Raw genomic sequence first — 12,848 nt, forward strand, 5'->3', positions numbered from 1 at the left:
GGTACCAGCAAATAAGAGGGGGATAAAATGGATATGTGTCCATGTCTAGTACAGACTGTGTGGTGTCTTACACAGTATTGTACAGCCTTGATGGACCAGCCAGCCTCATTCTTCTCTCTCTCATGCCATACCACAGACTGATCAGAGAGTGAGATCTTCCATTTGAAGATTCATATCACTTGCAAGTGATCACATTCTGGAAATAACTAGTTTGTTCACAATGGCTTGACTTAGTAATTGCTCAATCTGACTATTCATCCAAAATTGTTTTTGAACGAAACGTACCAAAATCATCATGTTATACTAAAACAGTGCAGAGTTTCACTTTAAAGTTGTTAAAACCTTGTTCACTGATAGCCCAGATAAAAAGGTCCTCCCTCCTACCCAGTTGAAAATCACAACCTGGAACCAGTTAGGGGTCATGCTGGTTCTGAATGGTTCTTGTGGGTTTGGACTGGTTCCAGCTTATCACGGGAGACCAGCTGAGGTGGTCTAAGCAGGAAATCTGACCAACTGAGCTGGTTACAGCAGAATTCCAGTCCATGTACAATGGGTTTAAGCTGCATAATATCCAGCTTAAAAGGTTCCAGCAGAGCTGGAGTCCATGTACAATTGGTTTATGCTGGATAATATACAGCTGAAAAGGTTCCAGCAGAAGTGGAGTCCATGTACAACAGGTTTTAAGCGGGATAATATCCAGCAGAAAAGGTGGCTGCAGAACTGGGGTCCATGTGCAATTGGTTTAAGCAGGATAATATCCAGTAGAAAGGGTTCCAGCAGAACTGGAGTCCACGTACAATTGGTTTAAGCTGGATAATACGCAGTTGAAAGGGTTCCAGCTGGATCTATCAAAGTAGGTTTCAGGTGGATACATCTGAGCTGGTCTATGCTGGGAATTGTTCCATAAGCTAGCTTAGATGGAACCACTTGAGTTTCCAAATGGTTCGAGCTCGTGATTTTCAAATGGGTAGCCTATGTGTCTTCTAAAGGATAGTGTAAATATGTCCTGCATGCCATGAGTAGTACCAGTTTATTAAAACAAATTGTAGCAATAAGCACATGACATGTTGGCTCCATAAAAATACTTCCAGGGAACCTTTCCTGGTGTAAATACATCTTGCATACCTTGAGTACCACTTTATTGAAACATAAATTATTGCAATAAACTAATTACATGTCAGCTCTGTAAATGCTCTACATCCATGGAACCTTTTCTATGCACATATAACTGTGCAGAGATTGAATTTGCATAATCAACAATATCACAACTTGTTTCATCAGCTCAGCCCTTCTATACATATAAGCACCAAAGGAAGAATGTTGTTATTGCTCATGAGTCACTGTGGCCACCGTCAGACAAGAGTGATTCTGGCTGAGCACTCTCTACTTCAACAGGTGGGTCTCCATCTATGTGCTTAGCTACAATCCGTTCCTCTTGCAAAGTCTCTTCACAATGATGAGCATCAAATGCACTTTATGTGCCCACTGACACAATTTTCTTCGCTTTCTACTAGTCAACTCGACGCTGAGCACAATTTTCTGTTACCTAAGACTCTAGTCAGTAGTAGCTTCTTTGGCACGCTAAATGTCTCTCGGCTGCAAAGGAAAATTCTCCAATATAGTGTCATGTCTAATACTGTACCTTGGATTGCTTACAATGTGACACACATGTTGTTGGACAGAGAAATTTTCAGCTATGCTCAAACACATGCAGAAGAGGTTGTCCTTGCAATGACCACAGTGACAAGAATGTGTCACTGAAGACACTGAAATTCCCTTCATTTATGTAGAAAGGACAGCTTACCTATAAGTATCTAGATAAGTATCTCTGCTAGGTATATCTAAAGGAGGATTATCTATCACAGGACTGCAGTATAGGTTCGACCTCGCAGTCCCAACTGAAACATGTTTAATGCACCTGGGTGGTTAAATAAATGTAAATTGAAAAGAGAAAATTATAGTAATAATGGAGCATAATACACATTTTACATCTATCATATTCTATGCACAAGCTTTAACTCACCTCGGCCAACACACGGTGACAGCGTAAAGTGGGTGTCGGCTTCCCTCGTCTAATTATTGCACCCACTCCATCGCGCTATGTTTAGGGTTTTAAAAAGTATGTTAGTTATACTAGTAAATATGTTAACTCAAGCATTACACTCAAACTTTCAGCTTTAAGGGCTGTTCATACTCCAACAGCGGACAGCGTAGCTCTTGCAGTGTCGCCCGGCGCAATCGAGCGCTTACGGAATGCGGCATTGGCTTTCATGTGCTGTTTACACTTCGTCGTCAACCAGCACAACTTAGCAACGTTTACTACCTCAAGCACGTACATGGCCATAATAACTTCTGTGTCACATGCGTGTGATAGAGCTAGAGAAAAATAGATAAATGCGCCCACCACTGCCAGAGCACGCTGATTCGACGCTGCACGTTCTCTCCTGCTCGAGTATAAGAACTCTGAAGGCAGACAGCCTTGTTGTGCGCCACACCAAAGTATAAACAGCCCTGTACACTGAGCTTTGGCTTGATTTGTCACATTCTGTTATGTATACACTAAGAACATGAGACCATAGGGATGAAACTGTATACTGTATAATTACTGTACTGTTAAGTAATACTGTTAATTCGCGGCTCAATAATTCGCGAATTTGTGAGAAACCACGATCAGGAAATTATTCGTGGAACCTTAAATTCGCGGTGCCCGCACTGCGTCCACCCTGCGTCTTAGGGGCCATCCACCCTGAACTCCTGGAAGAAGCTATTAAAAGGTATCACAACTGGGTAACTCGTTCAATTTGTCTTCCTTTTGAGCACTTCTGACGGAAAAGGGCTGCGATTAGGGGGTCCTACTCGGCTTGTATCTGTGCCATTGCTGAATTGGCCCTGTCTCCCATCATTCTTGTCATCGCAGTGAAGCAAACACCCGAATCGCTGCTAGAAAATTTGCAAGAATTGCACAAAAACTCGGCTTCGACGTAAGTAAAAATAACACGATTTGCACGTCAATATACTGGACAGATCATTCGCATTTTACAAAGGCCTATTCGCGTGGCAGAGTGCATACACGCTTGCTGGATGATCCAGGCTTACAAGGAACTGGAATCGCTGGACGCCTATATCCACGCGGGATTCGTACGTGAAGGCAGACTACTGTCTCCACTTGCAGCGGCAAACTGACCACTTTGCAAGACAATGCAGTGTAATAGCGTAAGAAACCCTGTGTACATAAGTTGCCTCAGCGTCCTGGGTCAAATTTTTTACATATTTCTTGCACATATTTTTCTGTCATTGGTTCGAATATTTCGCGGGACCTTAAATTCGCGAAAAAAAGGGCGTTCGCGAATTTCGCGAAAAATAGGTCCTCGCGAAAATTACTACCTTATACAGTATACATCTGATCCCTCTCACACACATGTACATACACGGGTGCCCGTAAACACTTACCGTCATTTGCCATGTCATTATCACGTCCTTCGAACTGAAATACGATAAATTATTTGCCGATGGAAAGTGTTATATTACGATCGCAATCGCTGTGTAGTCGCCGAGCATCAACAATGACATCCTCATTTCATGGGTAATCCCACAGTGTCTTCAACGTGTCCTCTGTCACTCCTATTTACAAATGTTCACAGTGTACTTCCCAAATCCGATGCGCTGTGCAACTTCGTTGTACTCGGGACTTGGATGTTTATTGGCCTTTTCCGAAAACCTGGTTACATGAAGGTATTACAGATGCTGAAATCCTTCCTAGTCTTCCGTGTTTTAACACATTTCATTCGGATAGGGCTGATTGTCGTGGTGTTGGCATAATCATCGCGTCGAGATGTAGTTTCAATTTTTTTCGTATATCCCTCTAGAACTGTGTGCTGTTTGTTGTGACATATCGGGTGCCAAGCTTATTCTCATTGTCTGTTATCATCCCCCCGACTTGAAAGGATTTGTTCCTCTACTTCACGATGCTCTTGCCCCCATTTTTCATCAGTTCCGAATTGTACCATTGCTCTGCTGGGCAATTTCAACTTTCCGCACATCGACTGGTCACACTATGTAACATCTATGTAACATCTATGTAACACTTTCTACTTAGTCCAAATTGTCTCAGAACCAACCCGAGTAGTGTCTGGTGCATCTCATTTGTCGGACCTTGTCTTGGTGAGTGATCCGAACACTTTCCCACTACCAGTTATGTGCAGCAGACTAAGTGATCACAATTCATCTCCTGAACATCAGTTAGAAAAACCTTCCAACTTTCCTAATTGTAAAGTAACTAAGCTCTATAAGAGGGCCAATTTTGAAGCCATTAATAGCGAGCTGGAGGCATTTTTTTTCAGCAGCATTTCATTCCTGGTTTACAGAGGAGAACTGGCTAATTTTCAAGAATAAGCTAGTGTCCTTGATGAACCAATTTATACCGACCGCTTGGCTCAAGGTGAATGAGTGCGCTCCCTGGTTTAACCGTAGACTAAAAATTCTTAGGAACAAAAAGAAGAAACTCTTCAAAAGGCCAGGCTAACAAACAGTCTTAACGATTGGCAAACTTATAACTAGAGCCTGAAGTTTTTCGGAAATATTTTTTTCTAATGCGGGGGGGGGGGGGGGGGGGGGGGGGGGGGGGGTAAAAATCGGGCAAATGAGCATGTGCTCTAATTCATGCAAATTAGTGTGAAAATCTTCCAGTAAGCTAAATTCGGGAGAAAACTCGGGCTCAGTTACTCAAACTAACTGTATTGGTTTGGTACAAATGGTGATGTACGTAATTGCATTTGCTGCAAAACAAGTAAGTGTGCATTCCTACAGATGTCTCAGTGAGGGCAATTTGCCGGGTAAAAATCGGGTTTCACCCTAAAGAGGTAACCTTCAATTCAGGGTGCAAAATCGGGGAAGAATCGGGTTAAACCTTAAAACTCAGACTGTGTTTATAACACACATGCGAGCCTTTACAGGAAAAAAACACTAAAATCTCGTAAAGCTGAATTTTTTTCTTCCAACCTCCCTGCTGCCCTCTCCTGTAATTCAAGCAAGTTCTGGCGCCTCATTAAGCCGACACCAACACGAACAAATAATGCTTAATGACGCCGATAACTTACCCACCCACAAGTGCTCCGGTATATTTAGCACCGCTTCTTGCGGTGTGTACTTGGACGTCGAGCTTCCCAATATTCCCCACCTAGCTCCCCTTGGGTACGCCGGCATGCCTCAGTTCTGGCCTCTCAAATCTAATGGACTTCCTTGAAGCTCATTCATTCTTCTTTCCGTTTCAACACGGCTTTCGTCGCGGTCTCTCCTGTACTACCCAACTGGCCTAATTTATTCGCGACTTATCCTATCACCTCGATAAAGGCATCCATACCGACATAATATTCTTAGATATCAAAAAGGCCTTTGATAAAGTTCCATACAAATGGCTAATCACTAAATTATCTCCTCTAAAGATTCCAGACACCCTTCTCTTATGGACTACTAAGTACCTGTCTTCTCGCGAGTAATATACGTTTGTTAATGATAATTGTTCCTCTATTTCTCACGTACGTCAGTGGTCCCACAAGGCTCTGTTTTAGGTCCCCTACTATTCCTAATCTACATTAATGACCTCCCCATAAATCTCTCATATGTAGTCTGGCTATTGGCCGATGATTGTGTCGTTTATAAACACATTGCATCTCCCAAAGACCAAGTACTCCTCCTATCAGATCTTATCATGGTGCTCTACATGGTTGATGCCACTAAACACATCCAAATGTTCCTACCTCCATGTCAGCAGACACCAATCTTTGTACTCTTACAAACTCTATACCACCTTAGTTAGTCACACACTCTCCTACAAGCCACATTGATCTTCATACTATCACGTCCACTCTTCAATGGCACACTCATATCAACCACATCATCAATGACTCACACCACTGCGTGGGATAGTATTTTCGAAGTTGGAAATTTTCAAGCTGTATTTGGCACCCTCATAAATCTTTCCTTTCAAATGCCATAGAATCAATTACTATTCATTATTAGAGCCTGAAGTTTTAGGGTTTTACCCGATTCTTCCCTGAAGTTGCACCCCAAATTGAAGGTTGCCTCTTTAGGGTGAAACCCGATTTTTACCGGCAAATTGCCCTCACTGGGATGTCTGTAGGAATGCACTAACATACTTGTTTGGCAGAAAAAATGCAGTTACATCACCGTTTGTACCAAACCGCTACAGTTAGTTTGAATAACTAAGCTCGATTTCTCCCCGAATTTAGCGTACTGGAAGTTTTTTCACCCGAATTTGCATGAATTTAGTGCACATGTTTATTTACCCGATTTTTACCCCCCGAATGTAGGAAAAAATATTTCTTGGAAACTTCAGGCTCTATTCATTATTCATCTTATCTGATTACACCTGCACCACTAGCATCACCGCTCTGAAGTCAGTTCTCGACCTGGAGCCATTAGATCACCGCCATAATCTCCGAACACTCCATCTGTCTTATAAACTTTTTCACTCATCGCCTCTTACTCTTCCTTACATCCATCCAGCGCGTTACACTAGCCAACACTTGGATAACGCTCAGAAATGTGAACCGTTCTTCTCGCATAGTAACTCTTCTTCCTTGTCCTTCTTTCCACATGCCATGAGACCATGGAATTGTTTACCCTCATCCATCACCTCAGTTGTAAATCATACATCATTTAAAACTGCTCTCTGCTCTTTTTTTCCTTTGTAGTGTTACCGATCCGTGTTACTCTTGTTATGCAACTAGTTGTATGTGATACTGTATTATCATTTCCTGTTCCTTTTTTTTTTGCTGTTCCATTATCTGTTCCATTGCAGTTATGCTTTCTCCATGTAATGCTGCAAGGCCCTTGGAGCACCACAAATAAATAAATTATTTACTCACAATTAATTATGGAACTTCTGTCAGTATTAGTTTTAGAGCCAGAGTGTCTGTCTTTTCCCACGGTCCAAAGAAGGTCTACAAAATTTTAAAAAGTGTGACATGACCACGAGTGAACGAGGTCCGAACCCAACCCAGCTCAGAAGTCGAATGAAGGAGCAGGATTAATTTTTAAGTGCCATATTAGTAATGTAAGCGCCTGTACATTCGGGACAAATGTGACTAATAACACGATGGAAACTAACTAATATGTCAGTTGGCAAAATATCTTCCAGAAATCAGCCACAATTTATGCAATAGCTTAAACGTCTGCCTTGTAGAGATGATAGCAGCCAGGCAACGTCCTTTCATGATGTCAGGAGCAGTGCCATCCCTCACTTGGCTGCTGAAATAGGTCTTAACTTAGAACCCTACCTTGACACATTACTGCAGATTCATGGCTCCACAATACTCCACAGACTCCTTGAGTGTGAGAGGAGGCAACATCACACTTGCTGTTTAGATGTGTCAGTGGAATGCTGAGACAGCGAAAAATAGCTTTGTCACGTGTTCAAACGAGAATGCACCCTAAATTTGGCACGTTTTAATCTATTCCCCAGAAAACTCAATTGTTCTAAGTGAGCAACACTGTCATGATAAGAAAGTTAACACGTGAATTCTCAAGGAAGGTCAAGACCACAGGCTGTGAATGATCATGGCCAGTCTACACTTCATCTTCAACGCATTTGGATGAGAAACATTGTTACTGTAGCTATCTCGAGACTTAGTTATTCCAACACTACCTGACTTGTCCCAAAGCAATGTCTCAATGGAGCTTCTCTTAGTGAGAGCTCACTATGTCTTACTGTGACGCATCACTCGCGAATTCAACCTCTCGATGTTTAAATAAGGCGGGTACGGTTTTGTGTTGATAGGACAGCAACATATGTGTCAGACTGTAAGGGTACTGTTCATATACCACAACTCACCCAGTACTTTCATCACGTGCCAAGACGATATCGCAAGAGTTCACAAGCTGCTTCATAGAATGCAAAGTGGCAAGCAGTGGTTGCAGTCGCCTTGAGCACACTGGGAAGATAACCCTTGAAGTAGCCCAGGAAGCCTTCTTTCACAAAGATGGCATGGACGCAATGGAGGAATCCTGTGTAGCTGCCAAATGTCCGACTGTCACGAACCGCAAATCCCTGCACCTGCAGGCGCTTCTTGACCAAATCCAATGGATAGACCAGAGTTTTGGACACAATACCTGAGAGTGCGCCACACACCACGCTTTTGCGGATGCCTGCAAAGTATATGTACATAGGTTTACACTATGGGCGTACTCAGAGGGGGGACAAGAGGGCAGTGATTTCCCCAGAAATTCGTTGTTGGGGGGGAGTGCCAAGCTTTCAATGGGGGGGGGGGGGGGGGTATGCTTGGTGTGAAGGTTCCACTTACGGAATTTTTCTTAGACACAGAATGAATCGTGGCACAATGGTGACATATATGCACATCTTTCCAGTCTTATTTGTACATGTTATTACGTTAGAACACAGTACATTACAATACAGATTCATTATGAACGGCATTTCAACTTTAAGATGCATAATCACATGACTGACAAACAAAAAAGACTAGCACCTTGTCTCACGAAGCTCAATGAATATCTAGCGCCCATAGGTGAAAACTTTAGACGAAAAAGGCAAAATACCTCGCTTAATTGAGTTGGGCGCAAATGGTTCTTGATGATCCACATTGAGTTTGGGTGCCTGCACGCTCATATATGCGCGCAATATATGCATTGAACAGTCACTTTCAAATGATTTTGGAGGAATGCATGGTGCGATCATCTGCATGTGTGGTTCATACAGCCAGTGTGGTTCATACAGGGGGCCATGCCTCCCCCTGAAGCTCCAAGGTCACTCGTGAAAATTGTGCGCTCTTTAATCATAGGTCGCCATAATTTTTCTCAGACGTCATAGTATGAACCTCTAACACCTACACAGACGGCAGTGTCCGTCTCCAGGAAAAGAGGTAGGGGAGACGGTGTTGCACACTTTGCCCCCTTGGAAAAAATCCTGGAAATGCCCATGGCCTTACACAGGTCATATAAAAAAAATTATTTCTTCCTGTTACAGTTAATCAATTTCACAATTAAAGTCTCTTCATTCTAGCTGCTTTCTTTCTTTTTTTTTTTATGCCTTTACAACTAGAATGCTTTCAGACCCACACGTATAAAAACCTTTATCACCAGTTATGTTTTCATCTTGGTGGAGTATCATGCTCCACACGTGGAGAAAAAAATGGTAGAAGCCGAATTGAAATCCGGAGAGGGGCCCGATCTGCAAAAGCGTGGGCAGCAGGCCACGGTAAAAGGCACGGGGTCCCTCTTGCTGCCACATGAGCACCACTGCTTCGTGAATTGTGTGGTATGTCTGCAAAAAAATCAGCGTAAATGGTTTTTCTGGGTGTAACCCCACCCGGTCACCTTGGGCTCCGCTTGGGCTACGAGGCGAGTGCGAATCACGTCGAATGGTTGGGCAAACAAGGTGGCCACACAGCCCGAAGTGAAACCACATGCAAAGTGAATGCTATTCGCCCAGTTCGTCGTCGTCGTGTCTCCGAAACGTACGCTGGCCTGCTTGACGAGGTACTCGTACGAGGAGAACTGCGTTGCGTTCGTTCATGTTCATGTTCATCGGATTTTTTCAACTTATCTAACTCACCTGTGCAGCTCCATAGACAACGGATAGCGCCTGAGCTGGAATATGGCCCTTCCAAAAAGCCGTGAGACCTTCCTCACGAAATATAAGTCGCGTCCCATCTAAAATTCCTCGGTATTTTGCCGTTGCATGTGACGCCCTGATTGGTTCGATCTGCAGCTGGAATGTGCCGAAATAAGTTGTACGAAATCAGTAACCTGGCTGTAATTACTTGAAAGCGAATCTTGATCACATCGAAAGGTTGACACAGAAACCGTGTACAAAATCCGCTCACAGCACCAGCCACCAAATGATCAGCGCTACTCAATGGATCCTCCACAGCTTTTTCCGGTACAGTCATTTACACAAGTTGCAGATCACCTGTTTGTAGCCTGAAAAAAAAAAAAAAGACTTGTTCTAAGAAGGATTCGGGCGTTTCGGGTGTATTGGAAGCGGCGAGCATGCCGAAACGCAGAGTTCCGCCATGCTTTTGAAGGACTTCTGTTGCCATAGCAACCCCTAGCGTTGCCAAAGTGTGCGCCTCGCCGCCGGCGTTCCGACGACGTTCTGGAAATAATTTTTTTTTACCGAACCTTGCCGCAAAGTCTTTGCATTCTAACACAACAAACACATATTCTCCTCGAGATGCCGGTACTCTCCTACCTGCTTCTACCAGTGATGGTTCAATGAAATCCAAGAAAAATAAAAGCGAAACGAAACCGAAACGAAACCTTCATTCGCGAGAACCGTGTTCTCTAAAACGTGCCCCTTGTTGTTCGACAAAACGGACAAAACGAGCCTTCCTTTCGCTCAAACAAGTTCAACCTCTTCTCTGAAACGTTATTCTCTAATCAGGCTGGCTATACTGTAAAGGAACCATATGTAAAGATGAGTGCCGTGCGGGTACTCGCGGGTACCCGCGCACGTTTGTTCTTCGCGGGTACACATTTTCATGTCATCGCGGGTGGCGGGTAAGGTGCGGGTAGACCCGCACTGCCTCCGCGGATTACGCGGGTATACCCGCAATACCCGCAGGCGCAAAACCATCCCGTTGGATTTTGGTGTAGAGATGAGTGCGAGTATGAAAATTCGTACCCGCAACCGCACCGCACCCGCAGCAATGTCATTAGCGCAACCCGCATCCGCACCCGCACATCCCAACGGGTACCCGCATACCCGCAGGTGCACCCGCAGCCCAATGCGCACGCATGCTTCAGTTATGCCACATGATCGTCACAGCAGCATTTATTGATGCCGGGTAGACTGTCCGTTAGCGAGCCACTTTTCCAACAGTCAGACCGTCAGACGCTGTGGCGACAGTTGACGTGGTTGCCAGCTTACTAACACGAAGTGAACCAGTCGTTGTGTCGAAAGATAGCCAAAATTAGCCCCATGTGGCAAACATGACTGACACAACAACTTTATTTTGAGATGATGAATGGGAAGTCTAGCGTCCTCGATAAACATGCTCCGGAATTGCCCCGAAACCACAGTGGTACGTGGTGCTCTACACTGGCAGTGCCCTGGGCGGAGGCATTATCGAACATGGAACTGCACTGCACTGGTGGATCTGATGGATACTAGCATGCGCTACCTAGAGATCTGTGCTCGTTGTGGCTCGTAGGCTGCGCGACCCGTAGCGAGAGGCACCTCGAGCGGCACCGATCGAATGCCGTGCTGACGATGACTGTCTGCTGCTACTTGCCCGGCTACACCTGGCTACTTGCCGCTTACGCCTTCCTCCGTGCTTCTGGCAATCACGATGCTTCTTGGGATTGCACTCTGGCGCTCGGCCGATTTTCTCGGTGTGGGTTCGGGGCAACTCAGTCCTGCACGTCCCTCAATTGCCCTGTCAAGGCGCAATTAGTCTTTTTTTTTTTTTCATTCTTTGATGTCGATGTGACGAAGGAATCGTCGTGCGGGCCAACTTTGACACGCTCTAATGGCGAAACTAATTACCATAAATTTCGGACCAATGGCTTAAACGCCCTTGTTCCCTGTCAAGGCGCAACTCATAAAATTCTCATTCTCCGATGTTGATGTGACGAAGGTATCGTCGTGCGGGCCAACTTTGACACGCTCTAATGGCGAAACTAATTACCATAAATTTCGGACCTATGGCTTAAACGTCCTTTGTTCCCTGTCAAGGCGCAATTAGTCAATTTTTTTTCATTCTTTGATGTCGATGTGACGAAGGAATCGTCGTGCGGGCCAACTTTGACACGCTCTAATGGCGAAACTAATTACCATAAATTTCGGAACTATGGCTTGAACGTCCTTTGTTCCCTGTCAAGGCGCAACTCATAAAATTTTTCATTCTCCGATGTTGATGTGACGAAGGAATCGTCGTGCGGGCCAACTTTGACACGCTCTAATGGCGAAACTAATTACCATAAATTTCGGACCTATGGCTTGAACGTCCTTTGTTCCTTGTCAAGGCGCAATTGATCAAATTTTCATTCTTCGATGTTGATGTGATGAAGTAATCGTCGTGCGGGCCAACTTTGACACGCTCTATCATATAAACTAGTTACCATAAATTTCGGACCTATGGCTTAAACGTCCTTTGTTCCCTGTCAAGGCGCAATTAGTCAATTTTTTTTCATTCTTTGATGTCGATGTGACGAAGGAATCGTCGTGCGGGCCAACTTTGACACGCTCTAATGGCGAAACTAATTACCATAAATTTCGGAACTATGGCTTGAACGTCCTTTGTTCCCTGTCAAGGCGCAACTCATAAAATTTTTCATTCTCCGATGTTGATGTGACGAAGTAATCGTCGTGCGGGCCAACTTTGACACGCTCTAATGGCGAAACTAATTACCATAAATTTCGGACCTATGGCTTGAACGTCCTTTGTTCCTTGTCAAGGCGCAATTGATCAAATTTTCATTCTTCGATGTTGATGTGATGAAGTAATCGTCGTGCGGGCCAACTTTGACACGCTCTATCATATAAACTAGTTACCATAAATTTCGGACCTATGGCTTAAACGTCCTTTGTTCCCTGTCAAGGCGCAATTAGTCAATTTTTTTTTCATTCTTTGTTGTCGATGTGACGAAGGAATCGCCGTGCGGGCCAACTTTGACACGCTCTAAAGGCGAAACTAATTACCATAAATTTCGGGCCTATGGCTCAAACGTCCTTTGTTTCCTGTCAAGGCGCAATTCATCAAATTTTCATTCTTCGATGTGTATGTAACGAAGTAATCGTCGTGTGGGCCAACTTTGACACGCTCTAATGGCGAAACTAATTACCATAAATTTCGGACCTATGGCTTAAA

At 44.2% G+C, this 12,848-nt stretch overlaps 1 protein-coding gene across 1 annotated transcript; it reads right to left on the minus strand.

Annotated features, from left to right (window-relative positions):
* Positions 1-1,122: 1,122 nt before the first annotated feature.
* On the minus strand, positions 1,123-10,075 carry LOC135391521 (mitochondrial thiamine pyrophosphate carrier-like). Its single transcript, XM_064621794.1, has 6 exons — positions 9,798-10,075; positions 9,590-9,745; positions 9,352-9,531; positions 9,115-9,298; positions 7,853-8,166; positions 1,123-1,596 (listed from the first exon to the last, which is right to left on the minus strand). Exons 1-5 carry the CDS (start codon positions 9,924-9,926, stop codon positions 7,865-7,867), a joined length of 951 nt encoding a protein of 316 aa, XP_064477864.1. The 5' UTR covers positions 9,927-10,075; the 3' UTR covers positions 1,123-1,596; positions 7,853-7,864.
* Between the last annotated feature and the right edge of the window lie 2,773 nt (positions 10,076-12,848).

Source organism: Ornithodoros turicata, chromosome 4 (assembly GCF_037126465.1).
Source record: "Ornithodoros turicata isolate Travis chromosome 4, ASM3712646v1, whole genome shotgun sequence".
In the NCBI taxonomy this organism is placed as follows: Eukaryota; Metazoa; Arthropoda; class Arachnida; order Ixodida; family Argasidae; genus Ornithodoros; species Ornithodoros turicata.